The sequence below is a fragment of the Podarcis raffonei genome, chromosome 11 (assembly GCF_027172205.1).
Source record: "Podarcis raffonei isolate rPodRaf1 chromosome 11, rPodRaf1.pri, whole genome shotgun sequence".
NCBI lineage: Eukaryota > Metazoa > Chordata > Lepidosauria > Squamata > Lacertidae > Podarcis > Podarcis raffonei.
The window spans coordinates 3026076-3052277 of record NC_070612.1 but is presented as its reverse complement, the minus strand read 5'-3'; the positions used below and the strand labels follow the sequence as shown (position 1 = coordinate 3052277).

Sequence of the window (26202 nt, the reverse complement as noted above, 5' to 3'; positions counted from 1 at the left end):
TTTTTTGTTTTTGCGACTGTGTAGAACCCAGTTACACTACTGATTGATTGTGTGACTGCAGTACATTGTTTAATGCTTTCATTTTATGGATCAATGGTCTCATTAGATAGTAAAATTCATGTTTGCTGCTTTAGGGGTTGTTTTTAAAAGTCTGGAATGGATTAATCTGTTTTGCATTACTTTCTATGGGAAAGTGTGCCTTAGTTTTGTAACGCTTTGGTTTTGGAATGGACTTCCGGAACGGATTAAGTTTGAGAACCAAGGTGCCACTGTATGTGCAACTGCCATAGCCAAGTACCCAAACCACAGAGCTCCTTCAATATATGCCCAGATGCATAAAACCTACCTAGTTTCACTTGTAGGGGGGATGGTTTGTAATTCATAGCTACAGTTTCTCCCTCTCTCGTGTCACAGTCTCTGTCAGATATAGAGGCTGCTGTTGGATCCTGTTGGAAGAAAAGGAAAACCATCAGCTATGTTTGAACAAGGGAAGATATCACATCATTAATGTTTTGTACCTTCTAAATTACAGCTGGGATAACATATTGGTTTTTGCGTTTGGCGAGGCAGGAAAAGCATACTTGATTTATATTCAAGAGGTTAGAGTCCAGATACTTTAAGTTCACTTTGAATTAAGGTTGCTATCTAAAAATGTTGGCCTGTAGACTTCTATGATGGATCATCCAGGAGCTGCAAACAGAATTCTGGGAGTGCGGGCAGTTACATCTCAAGGTCACTAGATCAAATACACTCCACGCTGGTCATGTCCGAAACCCATTAAGCTGTGAAAGGTGGTAAACAGCCTGTACAAAATATTTTGGTTGATTCACCTTGATTCCTAGAAGATGTCAACACTTCACATAGAGTTGGCCCCAACGGACTGACATTACTGTTATGTCAAGGAGATGATGATTTAGTAACTAATTACTATTATTCTTCTACCTGCTCTTCATCTATACCTATGAAAACGACAGTATACCAAAAACAACAAAGCATATTCACCAAACATATGGAGACAGATAAAAGAATCAACGCAGACCAATTCCATCTTAAAACTTTAAAATGCTTGCGCATATAAATAGGTTTTGCCTGGGCACAATCCACCAAGAAGCTCTTCTATGTAGAACCCACAGAAACGAAGGGCACTGGATCTTGTGAGGTTCCCGATTATAATCACCAAAGACAGAATTTTCACTTCCTAACCCTTTGTTTGAGGCTTGTTTAGGTGCTTTTCTTATTGCTCTAAAGTTCTTTTCAAGAAAAAAAGACTGAAGACTCTTTCCTCCATGCAATCTGCACCATATCCATGAGACACTGTATTCTAGGATATATTATTCCATGGAATCCCCTAGCACATGCTACCGAGAAACGGAATTCCACTGCTGATTCAAAATGTTCTAAAATGCATTCAGTGCCAACTTCAAAGCTATGAATGATCTTAATTCTTTTAAAAACATCTGAAAGAGTAAGCTGCTGCCCTGAAGCTCATGTCACAATAGGCCTGTCAGTTCCTAAGGAGCTGGAACACTTTTTATCTTTTCTTGCTACCAACAAACCATGGCTACTCTTCAGGAATTAAGCTGAGGTCCGAAATTAGAGCAGACTGACAAAACCTATTCATTTCCCCCCACCAGAAACTAAACAGACAATCTTGTGTGTAGATGCATGATTTGTGGATTACAAATTCAAGGAATATTGCCAACGGAAGCCCACTCTTGACCTCAACGTGGAGGAAAATTAGAATATGTCTTTTTTGTAAGGGTGGCAACATTCAATCTCACCCCTCATTTTACTCCATATATACCAAGCTCCCTTTCATGCAAAAAGCTACCTGACTTGGCAGACTCTGATTGCAAGAGGATTATGAAAGAGGCAGAGTGCATAAGCAACAGATTCCCTGCCAACAATATGAGAAACGGAGTGAGATGGTTTTTCCAAAATGCCACAACCATAATACCAACCAACCCTTCTTCCAGCATCAAGCCCCTTAGCTGTGCACAGAATATGCTTGAAGAAAAGTGTGATTATGACAGTAGAACATTTTAAGCCACTCTGAAAAGCAACAGGACTACTCCAACACGCCTAACATTATTGGTACTTTAGCTTAGATTGTGTTCTGCAATTGTTGCTCTTCATCACATGCAGTTTTCTCACGTGCATTGTTCCCTTTTGTACGATTAAAGCACCACAGCCTCTTAATAGCTGGTAACTTGCCAGTTTAAAAAAGGGGGGGCAGTCTTCACCAGCCAGGTGCCCTCCAAGTTTTGGATTGCAGCTCACATCAGCCACAGCCTGCGCAGGCTGCACTAAGGCTACATGTTTAACAAAAACTGTATTTTCATTCACTTTTGACTTTTTGCGAGTAATCACAAATGCTATTCCCCCCAACTGCATGAAATATTTTTATTTCTGCATCTCTTCTGCCAGACTTGGCCAGACATTACTTCCCCAGCCCCTGTAGCCCATCTCTGCTGCCAGAACCAGACACCAACTAATGCAACAGCTTTTAACTCCTTTGTTTTCAGGAGTCTGTGGATGCTCTTCTGCTCCGATGATACTTCACTTAACCTGTGGGGTATGAACTACACAGGGGCAAATCAAGCGGAGACTTCATGTTTTTGTTACTTCCGCAGTGCTTAGCAAGAATGGACTGAAAACTCCAAGTGCAGCCCTATTAATTTTCCAAGCCACACACCCAGTTTTATTTAATTTCTGCTGACTGCCACTTCCCCAAACTCCAGTAACTGCTCAGAAGTGGCTCTGAAATAATTCCAGTCACTATGCTCCCTCAAACTGCGTTCAGGAGATGTCTATGGCTGCTGGTTTCCTGTTCTAGTAAATTTTGGGCTTGGCCCCAGTAAACAAAAATATTTCAAGGCCCCCACCCCTTTCCAATGCAAGTTACCAAAAGCAGCTAGGAAAAGACAAAGCGGAGGAGGACAGGTATGTTTAGCCTCAGAACGTATCATCGCAAGTGGCCACAAAGCAGCTCTTTGGGGGCAGAAGGAACCCTTTCATCAACACACAGTCAATGCTGGGAACAGAAGCAAACAGCAGTGACGGCATCTTCTGTCTGCTCCTTTCTGCAGGGAAAATAAGGAACAACAACTGCCAGTGACTCAACTGACATGCACTCTGGCGGGTGGAAGATGCAGCATTTCAGCAAGATGCCTCCCAGCCTCTCCAGTACATCTCAGCCTTGACATACCGTGGAAGGAATCACTTGGGAGGCACTACATGTGCTGTTGTACTGTCTAAAGCACGCATGTCTACGCTCGTGTCTGCAAGTGTATCATCCTGGGGGCTGAGAGAGAGAAGCATCCACTCTTCCGTAAGGGGACAAATCTACTCTGTGCAATCCAAGCTCTTGACCCAGCCAGGATCACAGTACAATGTCAGGGAATTTGAATGTTGCAAGCACCTAAAATGGCCACACAAGGCTTTCTGAAAAGAACGTAAGAAGAGCCTGCTGGATCAGGCCAGTGGTCCATTAGTCCAGCACCTGGTTCTCACAGTGGCACCAGATGCCTATGGGAAACCCGAAAGCAGGATTCAAGCACAAGAGCACTCTTTCTGCCTGTGGTTTCTAGAAACTGGTATTGAGACGCATTGCTAACTCCAACTGTGGAGGCAGAGAACAGCCACCTTGGCTAGTAGCCATTGATAGCCCTCTTCTCCATGAATTTGCCTAATCCTGTTTTAAAGCCATTCAGGTTAGTGGCCATCACTGCCTCCTGTAGCAGGGAGTTCCATAGTTTAACTATGTGCTGTGTGAATAAGGGCTTCCTTTTATCTGTCCTGAATCTTCCAACATTCGGTTTCCTTGGCTGTCCACAAGTTCCAGTGCTATGAGGGAGGAAAGCTGTTCTCTAGCCACTTTCTTCATGTGCTGAATAATTTTCTAAACTTCTATCATGTCACCTCTTATATTTTCTCCAAACTAAAATGTTCCAAATGCTACAATCTTTCTTTATAGGTGAGTTGCTCCACCCCTTGATCATTTTTGATGCACTTTCCTGAATCTTTCTAATTATACAAATATCCTTTCTGAGGTGAAGTGAGAAAACTATACACCAGTATTCCAAGTATGAACACAATTATTATACAGTGGAACCTCTACTTAAGCACATAATCTGTTCCGGAGGTCCGCCTGTAAGTCAATCTGGGTTGCTGATAGAAGCGGCGTGGTGCACAGGCACATTCGGCAGCAAGGTGCTTCTGAGAGCCAGTGTGGTGCAGTGGTTAAGAGCGGTAGTCTCGTAATCTGGGGAACCGGGTTCGCGTCTCCGCTCCTCCACATGCAGCTGCTGGGTGACCTTGGGCTAGTCACACTTCTCTGAAGTCTCTCAGCCCCACTCACCTCACAGAGTGTTTGTTGTGGGGGAGGAAGGGAAAGGAGAATGTTAGCCGCTTTGAGACTCCTTCAGGTAGTGATAAAGCGGGATATCAAATCCAAACTCTTCTTCTTCAGACGGCGGCAGCCGCTTCTGCGCATCTGCAAACCGCAGAAGCCACTTCTGCGCACGCGTGAATCGCAGCAAACCTGGTATTTACTTCGGGGTTTGTTGTGGTCGCAACTTGGATTGGGCCCGAGTAGAGGAGGTAAGTAGAGGTTCTACTGCATTGTCAGTTTTATTTTCCATTCCTTTCATAATGAGCCTTAGAATGGAATTCTCCTTATTCCTTCCATACACTTCATGGAGCTATCCACCATGACCGCAGTGTTCTGCTTGTGAAGTTATTTCACTGGATTCAACCCTAAATATTTATGAAGTACGAGCAACCCAAAACGTGCTCCAATTTTGGGGTGAGCTCCAATCCTAATGTTCCATTCTAGGGAATGAGCCCCATTGTGCACAATGGAATACTTCTGTGAAAACCCATTCTGTTGTTTTCTGCCTGCATGGGTTCCCTCATAAATAATAAGGGGGTGCTTGTGCCCTTTTCATGGCATAAATCAGGCCATTAACACTGCAGATTGAGGAAACACCCAAGCCCTTGCCTTTGTTGCCTGTAGCTTTCTGAAAGCAGACCAAGAAGGATAGTGGGTAGCAAGAAATAAACTACTGAAAGCAAGCCATTGAAGACTCTGCCATAAAACCTTTAGTTATTTTTCTTTTTTAAAAAGAAATAATTCAAACAGCACACAATTTCTTTCCTCTTTCGCTTTACAGGCAAGACCTTCATGAACTACACTAACAGGTCTGAACAGCATATTCTGGCAAGGAAGAAGACCCTCTACTATTAGAAGAAATTGTCGCTACAATACCCGATACCTATGAAGCACACAGATAAAGATAAGAAAAGATAAAGGTTCAGTTCAGCGGATTCTTTAAACTGTGGAGCAGAGGCAAGTCTCTGGCTCCTGCATACTCCTCTCCCCTTCTTCTAGGGATCCAAGGGGAGAAGACTAGAAATTTCCACTTCTACCTGACTTCCAGTTCTAGTCAAGTTATCTCAAAAGGATACTGGAGTGTTGGGAAAGCTGAAGGTACATTCTTTCACCTTTGGTGGACATGCCCAAGGATTAAGGCTTTCTGGGAAGTGATTTATAATGAAATGAAAAAGGTATTTAAATATACCTTTTTGAAGAAACCAGAGGCCTTTCTCCTGGGTATGGTCGGCCAATTGGTGTCAAAGAAGGACAGAACATTTTTTATGTATGCTACAACAGCAGCAAGAATACTCATCGCAAAGTATTGGAAGACAGAAGATCTACCCACCGTGGAAGAATGGCAGATGAAGGTAATAGATTATATGGGACTGGCAGAAATGACCGGCAGAATCCGAGACCAGGGAAAAGAGACGGCGGAAGAAGATTGGGAGAAATTTAAGGACTATCTTAAGAAACATTGTAAAATTATTGAATGTTAGAACGATGTTGATTTTGAAATTAAGGGGTTTTTAGCTGTAATGATTATGTAATTAAGAAAAGAAAGGTCAAAAACTATATAGAAATTAGGGGAAGGATTTGCTGAATTGAACTAATTAGAGATTGGAATACAGAGAGGGGAGGTATGAGGAGGTCGGGAAAGTAAGTTTTATGAATATAGGGGATTGAAATTATATCTGTTGTTGTATGTGTTTTGTATGTATTTTTGTTGTTTCTGTTTGTTCTGTTGTTTTTTCTATTTTATATAAATCTTTAAAACTTTAATAAATATCTTATAAAAAAAATGGAGTGTTGGGAAAGGGGTATAAAAGGGCAAACAAAAAGATAAAACATTTGCGACTTTCCACTTTAGGAAAAAAGTGAACAAGGGAGACATGACAGAGAATGCATGGTGCAGGAAACATAGATATCCACAAGTTATCTTCACTTACTCATGATACTAGGATCTGGGGTCCCAAGATGCTTAAAAGCAGGGATGAGTAATCACCCTTGGGCAACCCACCAGGAATCACATGACAATGGTGGGTTTGGCTGAAAGGTTGTGTGGCCATCACACACACTCTTGTGTGCACACATAGCAAACAGTATGTACCAGGGTTTAGTTCCTTGAAGTAAACTCATGGTTGTTGTTGTTGAGTCGTTTAGTCGTGTCCGACTCTTCGTGACCCCCTGGACCAGAGCACGCCAGGCACTCCTGTCTTCCACTGCCTCCCGCAGTTTGGTCAGGCTCATGCTTGCAGCTTCGAGAACACTGTCCCACCATCTTGTCCTCTGACGTCCCCTTCTCCTTGTGCCCTCCATCTTTCCCAACATCAGGGTCTTTTCCAGGGAGTCTTCTCTTCTCATGAGGTAGCCAAAGGATTGGAGCCTCAACTTCATGATCTGTCCTTCCAGTGATTACTCAGGGCTGATTTCCGTCAGAATGGCTACGTTTGATCTTCTTGCAGTCCATGGGACTCTCAAGAGTCTCCTCCAGCACCAGAATTCAAAAGCATCAATTCTTCGGCGATTAGCCTTCTTGATGGTCCAGCTCTCACTTCCATACATCACTACTGGGAAAACCATGGCTTGAACTATACGGACCTTTCATGGATCACTGCCCCTTCATGGATCACTGCCTTGCCGTGGCGAAGGGGCTTGAATAACTCCGAGAAGCTATGAGCTATGCCGTGCAGGGACATCCAAGATGGGCAGGTCATAGTGGAGAGTTTTGACCAAATGTGATCCACCTGGAGCAGGAACTGGCAAGCCTGTATCCCTGCCAAGAAAACTCCATGGACAAAGGCAACAGGCATATAAAAAACTCACGGTACTCCTCTGAAATTTATAGAGCACTGCAATTCAGCTTCCAGATGCTGTGGGGAGTTGGGAAAATGACTAAACATAAGCACATAAAGGTCCAAACACTAGTTCCAGTAATTTGGGAGGAAGATCCAAAGAAAGAATGCAGAAGTTCTGTAACACAGCCAGTTCAGTCATTCAGAATTCACAATGTATCCCATGATTCTTGCAGCAGAACTGTGACTGGAACACAGAAACCGCTGTGCTCAAAGAAAGCAAGTTTCAGGATAGCAGGATTTAACTAGGCCCTGTACTATGGTTTACAGTACTAAAGGCACATTATTTCCCCAAAACTTATGTTTCACGTAAGAGTATGGAGTGCAAACTCATTTTGTTTGCAGGTCATTCTAGAGCAGCATCATTAAAAATGGCTGGTGACTTTATTCTTCTTCTGTATACCGCCCTGAGGGTCCCAGTGGGGCTACTGAGGCAGGCTTAACTCCAGTTTTAGTTGTCTGAGTATGTTTAGTTGTCTGTTTCATTAGGACTACTGTGAATTTTTGTTCGTTTGTGGTTGTAGATTTTCATTATGTATTTTATTCTGAAACCTTGTAAGCTGACCGGGGAGCATGTCTGAAAGACTGGGTAAAAATGCAGAAACCAAAACCAACAAAATTTAAGCAGTGTGCTCCAATAAGCTGGAACGCCATCATTGGTTATAATTTTGTGCTGAGCACTCACGATTATGCATAAAAGAGTGCTTCCATTAAATCCAGAGGAGCAGGGAGAGAAGTATTTGTGAAAGATAAGTCCCTTCCGGTTCCCAAGTAGGAAAACCATTATGCCCAATGGGGCAAATCTTAAAATCCTTTACCTTATTTTCAGTGCTCATAAATTTCTATAAGACCAAAAACTTGGTTACTGATCAAACAAGCCTGCATTATTGGAACAGGTAGGGCAACAAATTCCCTTTCGGTGAATAACTGGGTTGTGTTTCTTAAACCTTGTGCTTTCCAAATTTCCCAGACATTTTCCTCACCCTTGTAAATGGTCTGTGTATTGCTGTACCTTATTCAGAGATATAAAGGTAAAGGTAAAGGTACCCCTGCCCGTACGGGCCAGTCTTGACAGACTCTAGGGTTGTGCGCTCATCTCACTCTAGAGGCCGGGAGCCAGCGCTGTCCGCAGACACTTCTGGGTCACGTGGCCAGCGTGACGAGGCTGCTCCGGCGAACCGGCACCAGAGCAGCACACGGAAACGCCGTTTACCTTCCCGCTATAAAGCGGTACCTATTTATCTACTTGCACTTAAGGGTGTTTTCGAACTGCTAGGTGGGCAGGAGCTGGGACCGAACGATGGGAGCTCACCCCGCCGCGGGGATTCGAACCGCCGACCATGCGATCGGCAAGTCCTAGGCGCTGAGGTTTTACCCACAGCGCCACCCATGTCCATTCAGAGATATAGGTTTTGAATAACACTGGAATACAAAGCACCTCATACTCCACAACCAGGTCTTTTTTCCAGCCGGAACGCAGTTCTGGCACCTCTTTTTCGAGAAAAATGAGCACTGGCTGCAACTACGTCATTTACTGTTGAGTGTTGGAAGTGTGGAGATATAAATAATAAAATTATTATTTAAATTATTATTAAGGTCATCTAGTTTCATTATCTACCCTGGCAGGATACCTTACGATCGTTCAACAGAGAAAGCACTCCACAAGTTTGTTAGTGCGCATTTGTGGTAGGAGCGAAACCAGATGGACATGTTTTAACTTTGGGAGCTGAGGAGCAAAGCAGCAGAACTTTAAGAGAAGGCAGAGGCTACCTGCTGTGCCCAAGGAGAGCAGAGCCTGCGTGAAAACTTCAATAGTAGCTAATCAAAGCCAAGAGAGCCCCCTAAGAAGCACAGCAGTGTCTCGCTTTCAGAAGAGGAAAAATGGGAGACGCAAAAATGGGGGAGCAAATGCAGAGTGGCTAAAAGGTTAGGTGAAGGAAGGTGCAGCTTGTTCCTGAAAGCCTCTATTTTATTGCTGTGCAGCAGAATGAGAATCCAATGCCAAGAGGCTGGCTGTATACACACAGGATAGAAACTTAGCTGGTAAGGGTACAAGTACCCAGACACCAGAAGGAAACCCACACTTCAACAAAAATATTTTTGACACGCTCTAGGTGTATGCTTTTGGTCCCCAATGTGAACAGATACACAAGTATGGATAGCTTCTAATATATTGTCTAGGTCAACACCCACTCACCTGGGAAATATTCACCTTACATTTTCTCCTCCCAGCTTCCAGTTAGCCTTTGGAGGAGCGGGTGGAAGGTAAATCGGGATTTACTGGTGTGTCTGGATGATTCACAGCAGATCATCAATAATTTGTGACTCTCAGATGTTGAATAATAGGAGTAACAAAATGACTCCACCTGCCTTAATTGTACTGTTGAAATGAGGGAAGCTTGGGGTAACTAGGAAGGGATTCTTGTGTGCCTTTGGGACTTAAAGCAAATTTCTGGGCTCAGAATTATTTAATCCAAAATGTATTTCTTTCATACCAAATGATGGCTACTAAGGTCCTAGAAAAAACACACAAACGATATCCCTCAAGCCTCAGGTCTGCCCTCCTCTGCTTTCGAAAATGCAATGGGTCAGGGCCAAATCAGCCATAATGATAGGAATATTACTGTTGTCGCAGCTTTGGCTTTTTAATTGTTATTAGCAATTAAACAGGAACATTTTTAATTAGCACCTTGGTGCAAGTGGAGGGTTTAAAACTCTTTTTTCTGCTCTTTTTTTTTTAAACAAAACCCAAAACATGATCCTGACCTGTACCTGCTATAAGCTCCAGGAGAAAAGCTTCCATGGAGGCAACTTGTTGGGATTGCAGTAGGGGAGAAAAAAGCTAATCCTCCTCTTCTGGTGAAAATCAGGGCTCCTGCCTCCACCATTAGCAATTTAAAAAGAAAGATGCAACATGAAGTGACATATCAGTTTTGGCCCTCAGTGGTTAATAGCATGTGATTTACATGCAGACTGTCTGAGGCTCAAGGTCAAGCTAGATGCAATGTTAACTGCATTACTGTAATGAATTTATCTAGTTTTAAAATTTTAAACATGGCCTCATGGGATTTGTGTGTGATCAGCACTGGGGTCACAGCATTACTTTAACGGGAGATGCTTGGGACTGAGAGCTAAACTAGACATAATTTTCATTTCAGGACTGCAGTTAGCATATGATATGTGTGCTTATTTATTTATTTATTTATTTATTAACCCCATGGTGGTGGAGGAGAGACTTCCTAGCAGAGCTGAAATCATGGATGAGGATAACTATTTTCTCCATGCTGCAACGGCAGTGAAAATCACCCCATCACAACAAAACTCAGCAGGAGTGAGGTGGGAGAGCCCTCCATTTGTGCCAATGGAACATTTCTTCCCAGGGCATACAAAACATTTTGGGAAGGGGTTATTGGGTTGGGGGGAGGAGAGGTAAATCCACATTGGTCTACTCTGCTCAGCTTAACCCGTGGGCTGCTACTTAAAATAAATGCAAGCAGAAATGCTAAATGAAATCATGCAATAAACATGCTATCAAGTTTGGTCCTTAGTCACAAATATCTCCACTTAAAAGGAACCCTATATACTTGAGCCGAGCAAATAGCCCTGCCTGAGAACTTGAAGGCTGATTGCTGAAGAATTGATGCTTTTGAATTATGGTGTTGGAGGAGACTCTTGAGAGTCCCATGGACTGCAAGAAGATCAAACCTCTCCATTCTGAAGGAAATCAGCCCTGAGTGCTCACTGGAAGGACAGATCGTGAAGTTGAGGCTCCAATCCTTTGGCCACCTCATGAGAAGAGAAGACTCCCTGGAAAAGACCCTGATGCTGGGAAGGATGGAGGGCACAAGGAGAAGGGGACGACAGAGGACAAGATGGTTTGACAGTGTTGTTGAAGCTACCAGCATGAGTTTGACCAAACTGCGGGAGGCAGTGGAAGACAGGAGTGCCTGGCGTGCTCTGGTCCATGGGGTCATGAAGAGTCAGACACGACTAAACAACAACAACAATGAGAACTTGAAGAGTCACTGCCGGAATAAGCAACATTGGTCAAGATGGACCAAAGGCTCACTATAATACAGCCCCAGAGGTACTTATGCAGCCCAAATCATTATATTTCCAAGTTAAGGGCACAGTCAGTGCTAAGGTTGAGCAGCATTAGATCTTATTCAATAGGAAGCTCCAAAGTACTCTTGCACATATCTCATACCAGGAACTCCTTATGCAAAATTGGCAGACACTGTTTTCCTGTTTAGGCAAACAATTTAAACTGGTTTTGAGTGACAGATTAATATAGCCCTATGCTTTCAGCCCAGGCTCCGTTGCTGCATCTGCTTCTTGCAACAATTGCCTGCAAAATACTGTCCGCAAAATAGCTCCGATGTGTGAGCTCCTGCTTGTGTGTAGGGCCTCTCTGCAAGTAGGACACCGGCTTGTGATTTCACCACCACCAACGCTATGGGAAATATTCCAAGAAAGAGGGAGGTGAAGTGAGTGAAGAAGGCATCAGCAGCCTGCTCCAGTAGCACTCTCCTCCACCCCAGGATCATTTTACCATCAACGGCCCTGTGGAAAGGATTATGATGGCATTTTATTTTATTGTTTATCATGGTTTTAAAAACATGCACTTTAGTGTTACTTGTAAGGATTTGTATCCTGAAAGCTGAGATACAAATAGTTGTAACAAAAATAAAGAGGGGGGGCATACTGCAAACAATGTACTTTACGTTATTGCTTGCCTCAAGGCTTCACAATTCTTCAATAAATATTCTAGTGCAGGTGATTATATAGGAATGTCACTCTAACCTCTCACGAACAAGTGTTGTTTCCAGCAGTCACAACTGAGCAACTTAACAGTGCAGACTGTTCACTGAACACTCAAACCAAAAAAGGCTTCAGTTTAGTCTCCGATTGCTTGGGGGAGAAGTTTCTCCATACTACAGAGGAGTGCTGAAACACCTTAGAATTTGTTTGTCTTTAAAGTTCCATTTTATGGGCTACAGTCAGGGATCTTTTCATTGCCGCAAGATGTAGCCGCAAAGTTAGATGTCTTTAAAAGGGGATTATGGACAATAAGGCTATCAAATGGCTACTAGTCATGGTGGCTATAGGCTACCTCCGGGATCAGAGGCAACATGCCAAGATCGCTTTTTCCTTCATGTCTTGCTTTGGGGCTTCTGCCTGGACACTGTAGGAAAAGACAATGGAATAGAGAGGCCTTTGGTGGTATCCAGCAAGGCTCTTTTTATGCTCTATGGCAGACTTCCTCAACCTCGGCCCTCCAGATGTTTTTGGCCTACAACTTCCATGATCCCTAGCTAGCAGGACCAGTGGTCAGGGATGATGGGAATTGTAGTCTCAAAATATCTGGAGGGCCGAGGTTGAGGAAGGCTGCTCTATGGGGTGTGCTGCAATTCTGGCGAGTAAAGAAAATCTTCAGCATTGTTGAATGCAGAGCCCAGTGAAGTTAGAGATTTTCCAACACTGTATTTTGTTGGAACTTCTTGGAAGTTTGCCTCATCCCATTTTTACAGGTTTTACTGGAAGATGAATTGTCTCACAAGAAGCAACTGATTATTATTATTTTAATAACTGTTGATCTGTTTCAACTTGTGTTTTTGTTTTGTTTTTTACTGTTGTACTGAGAAGGGGAACAATGCCTGTTGACCTCCAAGAGGCCAGAGAAGTTTTGAGTTGGATAAATATAGCTACATTAGGAACACATCTTGGAATCTGCAGAAAGGCTTGTAGGAATCTGACTTGAACATCATTTGACTCAACTGACACTCTCCAGATAATGACTTCATAAAGAAATTGGAAAATTATTCTAGGATTAAAAGCTCAACACAATTCTATGCATGTTTATTTTGAAGTGTGAACTGCGTCAGACTGCAAACTGTTAGGAGAATATTAGTTGTTGAAAATAACTATGCCTTTGTGGACAGCGGAAGAACAGGATCCTTTTATAGATAGATAAGGAATTATAGCTCAGCCACATATGACCAGCTACCTATGACGAGTCGCAAAATTAACAAACTTCTCATGCCTGCAGAAACCTGGAAAGTTTAACCTGATAGGGAATATTTCCAGAAATTAAGGGACACGTAAAATGAGAAATCTCCTTCTTAGAGATCCTATGTTTTCATTCCACTAATGGAGGCTCCTATATTTATCCTGAAATAGCTACCAGGGGTAAGAAAATAGAAGGAGCCGCAATGCAGCTCCAAGTGGCAATCTGTAGAATGTAATTGGATGAACATTTCTTTCAAAATAACCAAAAGCTACTAACTTTCTTTTCTGGGAGTTCAGCAGCAAACACATCAGTAATGTCATGAACCTGCCTGTTCAGGCTGGGAGGACAAAGCTACGTAGAACAGAAAATTACCACTGTAGCTTCCCATTTAACACCAATGGTGGCAGAGATGGTTGCGACATGTTGCATACACCTGTGAAGGAAACTGTGTTCCATTCCAAAATACATAGTACTTTTTAGATATAGGAGAGGTTGGTGAGGTTTTTTTTGACACGTATAAAATCTTCCAATAATCCACGTGTGATAGAGCAAGTTGTCCAGGTATTTCAGCCTCATACCTTTAATACAGACCTGAATTAGTTCTCTTTTCCTATTTCCCTTGAGTGTTGCATTTTTACTAACAGCTCTCAATTGGTAGATGACTAAATATGCTTAAAATATTAAGCCAATCAGCTGCCGGGAAAGCCTGTGATACGAGAACCTAAGAAGAACTTGCTAGATCAGGTCAATAGCCCATCTAGTCCAACATCCTGTTCAGTGACCAACCAGCCTGCCTTCTATCTGTCATGAATCTTCCAACATTCAGCCTCATTGGGATGTCCACAAGTCCTAGTGTTATGAGAGAGGAAGAAAAACTTCCCTATCCACTTTCTCCATGCCAAGCATCATTTCATAATTTTTTATCAAGTCATCTCTTAATCACCTTTTCTCTAAACAAAAAACCCTTCACAATCCTCCAACCTTTCTTCACAGGCAAGTCACTCCATTCCTCCGATCTCGTTTTCATTTTTCTGAACGTTTTCCAATTCTAAAATATCCCTTTTGAGTTATGATCAGAATTACAGTAGTTTCTTTTCCTCAGTGGATCACATAATTACCACTATTTCTCTACTCCCCACTACATACCCCCTGGGCTTGTCTATAACAATAACAACAATTTACTATGAATTTCTGTTTGGAGAGTAGACTGGAGGATATTCTGTTAATAGGTGGACTCCAATCCAGTGGGAGGAATCATCCTATTAACTGAATACCCTTCAGTCCACTCTGGCAAACGTGATTTTGCCTTCAACTGTTTCTGGCTTCTCTGGCTTTCCAGCCCAGTTATCATCCAACCTGTTACATTATGCCTGTGAAAACATTGTGGAGCTAAGAAGGAGTTTGAAGCTCTCAGTCGTGCTGTTGAAAGGTTGAAGTGTACTCGGGTCTTTTCTACTGATACTGAAAAACAAAATATACAGAAAGTTAGGTGTGCATTTTGCTGCTACAGCTGGAATCACCAGCCCGTTTCATTCTTCCTTTTCCTGTGTGATTCCACCCTTTTAGACTGGGCACATTCTAATACACCATCAGCCTTAAGCCTAGTTTTGCATTACTGTGGTTGACAAGACGAAGAACAAATTACGTAAGTCTTGGCTCTGTCCCTTACATCTAAGAAAATTTATTCTAAGTGGATTTTGATTCCCAGATTACAGTCTGAGGTGTCTGCAGATTGATAGTGGCAGTGCCTTTATTCTGGTCTATATGGTAAAGCAGGATGGCCAAGAAAATCAGCTGGTTTTGGCTTCAGATGTCATGTCCTGAGGTAAGCCAGGTAAATGAATATGCTCTCTGTCATAACAAAACAGGAAGCCAACTACAGGAAGGCGAGTTAAATTACCAACACTTCGAGCACATTTAAAATTGAAAAGTGATGTAGCTCACGCCAATTATTTGGAAGATAGCACCAGGGGCGTGGGTGGCGCTGTGGGTTAAACCACAGAGCCTAGGGCTTGCCGATCGGAAGGTCGGCGGTTCAAATCCCCGCGACGGGGTGAGCTCCCATTGCTCGGTCCCAGCTCCTGCCAACCTAGAAGTTAAAAAGCACAAAGCGCAACTAGATAAATAGGTACCGCCCCGGTGGGAAAGTAAACGGCGTTTCGTGCGCTGCTGTGTTTCTGCTGGCCACATGACCTGGAAGCTATACGCCAGCTCCCTTGGCCAATAAAGTCAGATGAGCGCCACAACCCCAGGGTCGTCCTCGACTGGATCTAACGGTCAGGGGGTACCTTTACCTTTACCAGTGTATACTGACTGCATATTGACACATGACATGCTTGACAACATGTCTCCAACACACTTGGTATGAGGAATGGAGTGAATAGGTATGTATGAGTTTCTTTCTAGGCAGCAGGCCAGAAGCCGTGAGAGACAGAAGACGTTGCCAAGGAGATGTGGCCAAGGCCACCTAGCCATGCTGGCACTGAAGCAACAGACACACAAAATGCCCAATGTGTGGCAAAATATGGCAGACACATGGCTGTAAGAGCACAGTACAGAAGCAAGTTGGATGAGACTTCTTTTTTTTTTAAGCACCAGTGTACTGCCAAGACTCCAGCTTCCAATTTTTTTTCTATGAGCAGTCTAGACTGCTAGGTTGGGGTGACGTAAGTATACAGCGTTATAATAGGAACTTAGATCAACTGCTGTTTATTTGATTTAATAAAGCTTTATTACTGGAATCCTACTGTTTGGTGTGTCCTGGGGCTCCTTCTGCACAATCCTTCCCCAGGCGAGGTCTGATCAATCAAGAGTCGTAAGAAAGATACTTGCCGATGTTTACTGGTCAAAATATGAATAGACAACCATACAGACTGGAGTGCTAGGGATGACTGTTCCAACACACATAAAGCAAAAACAAAGCATAGTTATGGCAGGAATGGGCCACTTAGAAAATAGAATAGAAGGCTGGGATTCACTCTAGAAATGTAAATGGCTAATCATAGCACTGGAAAAGTGAACCTTAGAAATCTAATCATACAAAACTAATAGTTAACCGAAATAATTTTTTGAAGAAGACTAAGTGAGGTGAGATTAAAGCTTGCACCTTTAACACGTGAGGTGAATTCAGAAACCATCTTGTGAGGAGATCAGGAGTGCACTGTATTTGAGAGACCATCAAAGGCATACTTTCATATAAGGCTCTAGTTACCAGATGCCCCCACAATTCATCTGAGCATCTGTAGAAACTAGCCTACCGTACACCACTGCTTCACCCACTTTTGCTTCTGGTTCTGCTCACCACTGGCATATGATGCCTAGAAGGTTGCCCAGATGAGAATGCAGTGCTCAGTCTGGAAAAGGTTCCCTATCCCTCTCCTAAAGCATTTTCTGTGTGCCTAGTCTCTGCAACCCCAATAACATTTCTGCATGTGAAAGTGAGTTCTCTCTGTATGTGGGCTTTCAGGAACCATTCCCTAGGGTAGCATGGTTGTCTTGACAAGACAACATCCATACATTTTACTGTGTGTCCTAATATGGATTTCATAATATAACTAGGTAGGTCTCAAGTCAAATCTGTTAACTGAATTACAGTGGCCACAAAGAAGGACCAAAACTGTGTCCTCTGGATCCCCGGTCCCATTGCTTTTTGGATGTGGGAAAATGTGTCTTGCAAGCCACAACCAATGCAGTGTTTTCTCAGTAATTTGACAAGCACAGTTCTAGGATCAGAAAAACCAAACAGCATCAGATTCTTCAGCTGAAATTCCTGACCAATACCATTTTTCTTAGTATGGAACTGGAGAAATAATAAGATTTTCCTTGCGGCAGAAATCTCTATTTCTTGGCCTTCATAAATAACTAAGTCAGCAACTAAGAAGGCTTGTATCCCCCAAGAAGTCAAACCTTGAGCTATAAATTGACTTTCTGATACAGTGTCAAAAGAAGAGCTGTATTACAAGTAATACTGCAGCATTCCATTTAATATTTCTTCACACCACCAGGTTCCAATTTCTAATGAAAACACCCTAAAACTGAATTCTTAGCATTATTTAATATTTACCTTACACCCACCCCATTTTCTACAGGGAACACTGGGCGAGGGAGAAGAAGGATGTGGCAAATGCTTGTTGTCTATGGCAACACCATATAATTCAGACTGCAGCTGCAATCAACATTAATAACTCGCGCCATCTAAAAAGCGCAGGTAGGCTGGCCGCAAGATCCAGAGGGCTAGATCCAGATATGTAATGACCAAAGATCCACTTACACTGGAGGAAGGAAACATGGAGGCCTCCCGCCCTCCTTCCCCCTAAAAGCCGTTCAGGAAGGCTGGGGGACTCTCCAGAACAGCATGGAAACTGGTGCTGGTGGCTGCCAGGAGAAGGAGCAATCAGTAAGTATCACCTCCCAGCAGGTGTCTCCTGCTAATGGAGAGGCAAGTCTGGATTCAGTCCATAGTATTGAGGTGGAATCTGTCTTAATTATGTGGCTTTCTTGGTGGCTAGATGTGCCCTTTACCAACTGTGACAGGTTTGACAGCTACAGCCACTCCTGGACCAGGAAAACCTTGTCACAAACTAGTTCAAGCATTGTTTACTTCAAGGCTGGATTATGCAATGGGCTCTCTGTGGAGCTTCCCTCGCACTAGATCCCGTAAGCTGCAGTTAGTACAAAATGCTTCAGCACAATTGCAGGCAAGCACAATTGAGGCCATGTCAGCATATATGGCATGGGTAAGCAAACTAAGGCCTGGGGGCAAGATGCGGCCCAATCACCTTCTAAATCTGGCCCGTGGATGGTCTGGGAATCAGAATGTTTTTACATGAGTAGAATGCATCCTTTTATTTAAAATGCATCTCTGGGTTCTTTGTGGGGCAGAGGAATTGGTTCATTTTTTCTTCTTCAAAATATAATCAGGCCCCCCCACAAGGTCTGAGAGACAGTGGACCGGCCCCCTGCTAAAAAGTTTGCTGACCCCTGATATACGGTAACACCTGTGCTCACAGATTTGTACTGGATGCTGATCTGCTAGCAGGCCAGGTTCAAGGTGCTGTTGGTCTATAAAGCCCTTAACAACTTGGGACCAGTTTACCTACAAGATCGCCTTGCTCTACATGTGCTGACTTGACTACTTTGATCAGCAGAACTGGCATTGCTACAGATGTCGTGTTGTACCTTGTCTGCATTTGTAAGAAACTTGGTCATTTAGTGTGGCAGCACCTACACTTTTGAACTCCCTGCCTATTGATATCAAGCAGGTGCTTTCGCTGTACTCCTTTTGGTGCCTGCTTAAAAACATTTTTGTTTAGACAAGCCTAGCCAGATGCTTGAAATACGGTTTAATATCTCTGAGCTGGAATGTCTCTCAGGTAACAGATTAGAAACCATTAAATTACAACCTTTTTTCCCACTGAAAAAAAATGGTATTTTGCCAAAATTCTGTTGAAAGGACAGAGTTCTGCCCTTGCTGCAATAGAGTCCTGTCCAACTATTTATTTTCCCCCGTAAGGTGAATGTCAAACATTTATTTTATTTATACACATAATTAATTTCTATGCCACACTCGATCCAAGGATCACAAGGCAGTTTATAACATAAAAACGCAAAAATACATAATGTATTAACAAACAAAAACAGCCCCCAACCCAATATACAGTTATGTATCTATATGGGATCAAGCAAAAGGTTGCAGTTCGAGATAGCATGCAGGTGTTTGTACCAAACCTTTGCCCGTCTTCCAGACACTGCGCTCAAGCCAGGGCTTACCTGCATGGTCTCACCCTGGATTGGTTAGATCAGAGTTTAATGGAATGCTGGGAAACTGCATTTTAAAGACTTAGCTGGAACCTGAAAAAAAATACTGCACTGTTTTCTGTTCACTTATCCAACCACACTTTCTGTTCCTGGATAGTCCCTCCCATTCCACAAGCCCACCTCAGCAAACAGGAGTTCCAAAAATATGTTCAGTTGTTACTCAGGCTATTTTGGGATTTGGTCTCAGTGTTTTATACATCTGGAAGTCTTGGGTTCCCCCAACCCTGCACCCCACCCCTTCTGTACGAGGGTGGTGTGCTGTTTTGGTTACACCATGATCCACACTGGGAGAATGAGCTCACTACTAGTATATAGGCTTGCAATAAATACTTTCCATAGTCAATCAAAAAGGGAAACGCAAGCGAATAGCTTAGTCAATGCACATTACTGACAGGACACTTGATTTTGAAAGAGGTCTGCAAGATAGCGTTTTTAATAAAAAATCTCTCTGGAGGAAAAAGGATTGCAAAAGGAGAACCGTTTACATAGGGAAAATTACTGGCTGCTTCCTATTAAGCAACCAGCAGCAGTTTCCTGAACAGAGGAGAGAGAATCTTTTGAAGCTACTGTGCAAGCCAAATTGAATTTGCCCTTTTCCTTTTCTTATCTTCTGGCATTTCAGAGAGAAGGGTCAGCAGGCACTCTGAATGCCGAAATCTCCCTCCTGGCTTACCATCATCATTAGAGGGGATCACCTGATCCAGTAATACATGCATATTTAGCAGTGTATCTGCATCCCAGCTGTCTATGGGGTAATGCCGACTTCAAAGTAAAAAATAAAATAATAAACACATCCCAACTTGCTTTGCTGGCAGAACTACATCTTCACTTGGACAGCTACCTTTATACTTGAGAAGCTACTTATTGCATAATAGAAGGACACCTCAAACTCCAGAGTCACGGTTGGTCTCTTCCTCATCTCCCTACCCATGAAGCCAAAACAATGCCTATTTTTCACCAAGGAGACATGGTTAATTGATCCAGGGAGATTATTTACATTTCAAGAGGGGCTATTTTTGCATTTCAAAAGAATGCTACTGGAAAGAAGCAGGCCGTTTAATTTTTAATTTTTTTAAGAAGCTCTTGCAGGTATATGCTAATAGTCAATCTGGTAATGCTACTCTCCCAACAATGAACTGTTATCAATGAACATTGAATGATCAATAGGAAAAAAATAATTGTCATCAGAAATGGTTAGCAGCACCCCACAAAAGTTATCTTTGGTTCTACTCTAACAAAATCAAGAGAGACAAATGCAGAGCCCCTTTGAGAAGTAACCTTTTAAAAAATAATCAAATCTTTTACCATGTTATGTGTCCTAGAAAGGCTAATAACTGAAATGGTTGGTGGAAGTATATAATGACCTGCTTATCCAATCACTTCACAGAGTTGTTACCGAGATCCAAGGCAACCAGTGTTTGGGGACTACAAGTAGGAGCAGTGATTCAAGAGTCTGAAGACATAAAGGCATATTGATTTAGATTTGACAGGTCTCTTGTCCCCAAATGCCTTCAAAACCTAAGATTCTGATTGGCAAGTCTGCAGGAAATAGGCATATACATTGAGTTTTAGTATATCTACCAACACACCCTTTCCGAAAGGCTTTCAGTGCTGACTAATAAGTGCCTCCATCCTTCCAACAACATGAGTGCCATTTAGCCAGGACAACGGCCAGGGTCTAGAGTACAAAGCAAGGGAGATGGCTTTGGCAGGGAGGTGAGTTGTTATATTTGCCCACCTCCTCTGTGAGGCAACAAGGTCCTTTACTGGAGGGGATGAAGATTTTCCTCATGGATGTTGAGACCCAGATACACTGAGCTACCCTAAAATGACATGCTGGGATAGGTCAGAGCTGTACCGGTTATACTTCCTCATCTACTAAATGGAGTGAAATGCCACAATTATGCAAACTGAAGCTCTCCTCTGAAGTTCTTGTTGCCCCAATCTCCTCCTTGGCAGAGATCTTTCAAGAAAATGTGATTCAGTTGTTTGGCTTAATAGGTCTGCTTATAACTCATTCAGCATAGTGATTATAACAAATAGATTGCCGCCTCCCTCTGCTTTCCAACAAAGGATGGCGTCATTAATAATGCACTCTGTATCTCGTCCCCTCTGCAGTGACTGAATTCTCATCTGTGCTTTTCTGAGTCTTTCTTCCAGCCAGACGCATGTGGCAATCTGCTTCAAAGTACGGCTGTTGCCATCCAATACCCTGACATGCAGAGCACTCACCCTTTTCCAAGCCATTATGAGAACCTTGCTCTTAGCCATCTCCCCAGGACAAACAGCACCTCCTTCTGGGAAGCTAACATGCCAGCCCAATCTCTAAGCAGCTCTATCATTCATAGTGACAGGGCAAAAAACTGTGGCTTCTTTTGGTGGGCTAGCAAATCATATACACTTGTAAGGATGTAGCAGGATTTATTTATTTTTAATCCCTCCATTGTAGGACTACAGATCCAGAGGATAGAACAGATGCCATAACTAGCACTACCAATAAGATCACACCCCTATAATGCATGTCATTTAATTCATGAGTACAACCACACATCTCTTCTTAGGGCAAAGGGAGTAGCAGAGTTTAGATTTCCTTCCCCCAGAGGCTGCAGGTTGAAAGGGCAGAACAATCCATCTTTATTGAGAGTAAGAAATAGTTAAAGGGCATTACAGATAACTAATTGGTATTTAGTTACCCTGAGGACGCATCTCTACAAGCACAAGCTTCATGGAATTCCTTGTTGGTGTAATGTGAACAATGGGTTAAATTACAGTGCTGGGGCTCATGTCTTGAGGAGTACAATCCCCCCTACCAGGTCTGGATGTCCTGCAATAAGGATGTCAGGTGCACTGGGCTACCATGGCAACACTACTGAGGTCGAGGGTATGACTGGCTGAGTCATTCACATTCCCACTGGTTCAAAAATATGCCAATGTGTAGAGACGGGTATAATAGTCTCTAGGACTATTGCTGTCCTTATGTCTTGTCATGTCCTGTGCAAGTCCTATTGTGCTTGCGTGTCAGGGTCTGACTCTGAATCTGTGCGTGTCAGGAAAAGAGGCTGTGGGTTTTGCATAGCAGCATTAGGTAGCCTGGGGATAGTGTGAGCGGATCTCTCTGTACTTAGGTACCTTTACTTTAGAGACCAGAAGAACTGCATTTTGTGTCTGGAGACAATAAACACATTGTTCCTTAGAACTGTGTGGGAGAGGAGTTTTCCCCTTAACTGGGGACTCTGGAAGAAGCTGTTCTGCTGGGAGCAGGAAATCTCTGCAGACCCTGCTGGGGCTCTGCTTACTCTGGTAATACATCACATGGGTTGAGATATGGTGGACTACCAACCGTCTTCCACAAGTCACCAACAGTCCTGACTGATGTATGAACATGTGTGAATCTGCAAACACAGAACTCCTTTCCAAATGAGCATCAAAGGCCTATTTAGGAAAGTTTTTAATGTTTGATGTTTTATTGTGCTTTTAATATTCTGTGGGAGCTGCCTAGAGTGGCTGGGGAAATGCAGCCAGATGGACGGGGCACAAATAAATGAATAATAATTATTATTATCATCATTATTTCAATGCCACACCATTTTCAGTTACTCAAAAGCAAATATGGATTTAGTTACTGAGATTCTACAAATTCCTATGCTGAGATTCTGCACATTCCTATTTTAGACAAAAGGAGAAGACAATCTGTTGAAGTAAGAACACCTCATCTTCTTAGTTGTATCTGTGATAGCAAAACTGATGGCTTATGTACAATAGTTAGAAAAAAAGAACTGTCAATGTAGTAGACAGGAATGTGACCTAAGAAGTTCAAGTATTACCTGATCCACATAGCTATTAGTTGGTCTTAGAAAAACTACAGTTAACCCTGTCCCTTGAACTTTACATGGGGATAGTACTGACCTATTTTTACAGAGCTACTATTAAGAATGACTGAGAATGTATGTGAAGCACTTTGGGTACAAAAAGCTATTTTAGAGTACTCAATGTATAGGAATGAATCTTTATTATTACGGCTAAACAGCCAGCATAGTAAAACCAGAATTTCAGCATATTTTTTACATAAACATTATGTATAAGGGATGGTAAATCTATTTTCTTTTGTTGACCAATTCACCCAAGTATTTTCATCTGATATGCATGATGGATTTAGAGACCCCTGCACTTTGTGTATAGTCAAAGAATGAACAGCCAGCATGATGTGTCTCTTTCCCTTGTAAACAGCATTCTGCCTTGGAATACATTTGCCACTGCACTGTTTTTCAACAATGCACAAGACTCCTGAATGCAGTCTTACAAGATTGTAAGGGGAAATTCTACACTACTATTTATTTGCAATTCAAACTTTACCCTGTGTGTTGGGACAATAATTTGTTTTCTTAGAAGTTTAGCCTCTGGCCAGACATTGTTTTGAATTTTAGGATTTGACAGGTTTCATTTGCCAACAGCAATTCTTCCTTTATCAGTTCTAGTTTTATCTTCCCACAAGGTCCCTGAAGCAAGCTTCCTGGCCAGTGACTGATATCCAGCGATCAAAATCAATAACAACAAACAATAACCACTCTTTTTCTAAGATAAAAGGAGCTTGCTTCCTTACCTTCACTGACCACCTGAGGGCTAGAATCCATTTATTCAAGTCAGCCACATAGTTTGAAGTGTGTACTCTAAAAAAATGGCATAGGAGTCTTGCTATGTCAAATGTTTTCTTTTCCAGAAAGGAAGACAAAGAAACTGTTCTTAGCAAGAAGCTTGCTTAGTGCAGACTGGACAACCTGAGGTCAATGCACCTCTTTATTCCAGCCTTTCACATCCGATATGCATATTTTAAAGGTCCACCGTATTTTTGAAAATTGCATTCTTTGTAATTTTAAAAATGTTTTTCAAGTCATATTGTTGTAATCCGCTCTTGGACCTCAGAGTGAAGAGCAGATAATGAATTACAACAACAATAGTAATTACTACAAATCACTACAGGAGATGGCATTGTGGGGATAGTTGCGTTTGACATGAGCTACCCTAAGCTAAATGCTGACGTCTGAAGTTGAGCAAGTGGCAAATATATACAGTGGATGCTTGGGTTGCGAATGTGATCTGTGCACTCTAGGATGAACGTTTGTAACCCACAGCAGTGCGTCTGTGCATGCACGGGTTGTGATTCGGCGCTTCTGCGCATGCGCAACTGCTGAAAGCCGGAAGTAACCCGTTCTGGTACTTCCGGGTTCTGGCAGGTGCGTAACCCGAAAAAACGCAACCTGAAGTGGCTGTAACCCGAGATATGACTGAACATGGCACACAAGAGGATAAAACAAGTAATAATGAGAAACAGAAACACACAAGCTGACTGGAGAAGTAAGTATCTGAATATTCATTGAAATAGGAGAAAGCCAAAATAAGAGAATCAATGTTGCGTAGAAGAGAGAATGGATCCAGAAGAGCTGGGTTCAAAGCAGACCACCATTATGGAGGTTTCTGGAGGAAACATCGGCATTAGATCCATTTCATTCCGGTTTCCGTCCTGGTTTTGGGATGGAGACGGCTCTGGTTGCCCTAACAGATGATCTCCGTAGACAACTGGATCGAGGCGGGTCAGGACTGCTGCTCCTTTTAGATTTGTCAGCAGCCTTTGACATGGTCGATCATGATCTTCTGGACCACCGCCTTGCAGACGTGGGGATACAGGGCATAGCCCGTAACTGGCTGTGCTCTTTTATCTCTGGTCGGGGACAGAGGGTGGCACTAGGGAGGGAAATGTCGTCACGCCACTCCTTGGTGTGTGGAGTGCCGCAGGGCGCAATTCTCTCCCCGATGCTTTTTAACATCTTTATGAGGGCAATGTGCTGATACATGTTCAACACCTTGAGCTCCCTGGAGGAACGGTGGGATAAAAAAATGTGACACTCAACTATTTACTTCAGCATATCCTGCAGTACTCTGGGGGGAAGGCTCCTCTTAGTCTTGCAACTGTAGATCAATGTGTGCATTCAAGCTCACAAAAGTGGCTTTGCTTCCCGCTAACCTCACATATTTGTTTAAACACACCATCCTAAGCTGTTCAGTTCTCACATTCAAGACACATCTACATGGAAGGAAAGTCCCACTGATTTCTGCTTATGATCACTGCCCATACAGGCAAGCAAAAGCACATTACAGTCTACTTCAATAGAAGAAGCTTCTACCAATGAAGCCCAGAAGCACTGGTCCACTGCCAAGAGCATTGGCTGGCAACATATTACTGCAGCCAGGACCAAAGGAGGTCTTCTAGTGCTTACAGCAATATTAGAAAAGGGGGAAAGCACAATCAGCAAACAGATCTATTGTTCTGGTCACCGACAATACAGTACTTCAGATCTGAGTAGGTTAAACTGACCTGGGGAATAAATCAAAAAGCAGTTTCTTAGCAAGAGCAGACAAAGCCCAATTTAAGCAAGCATGAGCACATAACTAGTTTTACAAAAGCAGCACACTGGCAGCTATACCTTCTGCATATGGATTAGGACAGGAGTGGGCAACGCGTCCTTCAAGCAGGTTTTGTATAGCTCAAGGAGTCATATTAATCCCACCTTTTTACTCTCAAGCATGTGCTTTAAGTCTTTGTAGCTATGCTGGCCCCAGAGGGCAAGAAAACAGAGAAGGTATATGCTGGAAGTGAGCTTTTGAGTTAAATACTCATTGATGCATTGGTGTTCAGATAAACACAGTCTAGGAAAGGAAATGCACTCATGAGTGGCTTCCCCAGTTAATTCTGGTTTTAGCAATTTGGCTGTCAGAAGTAAAGCCACCACTAGCAAGGACCGGGGATGACAACAGAGTAACTTCACCCATATAGATCTCAAAAATAATGTCTTGCTGAGAATCTTACTCTCTACATCCAAGTGAGCCCAACTCAAAAGGTATTTCACTCCAAGCAACAAACAGAACTGGGATGTTTCTCATCTTAATTCAGATTGTAAGAGGAGCTTACAGTCTGAATTACTTCCCCAGCTGTTTCGTACTTGTTTGGCTTATCAAAGGCTATGAGTAGAGAATACTCATTTGAAACCAGCTGAGTCACAGTGAGAGATTTTACTTTCTTGGGCTCCATGATCACTGCAGATGGTGACAGCAGCCACGAAATTAAAAGACGCCTGCTTCTTGGGAGAAGG

General features: G+C 42.8%; 1 protein-coding gene across 2 annotated transcripts in view; it reads right to left on the bottom strand.

The window, feature by feature from the left end:
• Positions 1-26202, bottom strand: part of FAM219A (family with sequence similarity 219 member A) — a 58827-nt gene that overhangs the window by 24472 nt on the left and 8153 nt on the right. For both annotated transcript variants that reach the window (XM_053409187.1, XM_053409185.1), the window contains exon 2: positions 347-446. In XM_053409187.1, coding sequence (XP_053265162.1) covers positions 347-446 — 100 coding nt within the window. The remainder of the gene's footprint in view (positions 1-346; positions 447-26202) is intronic.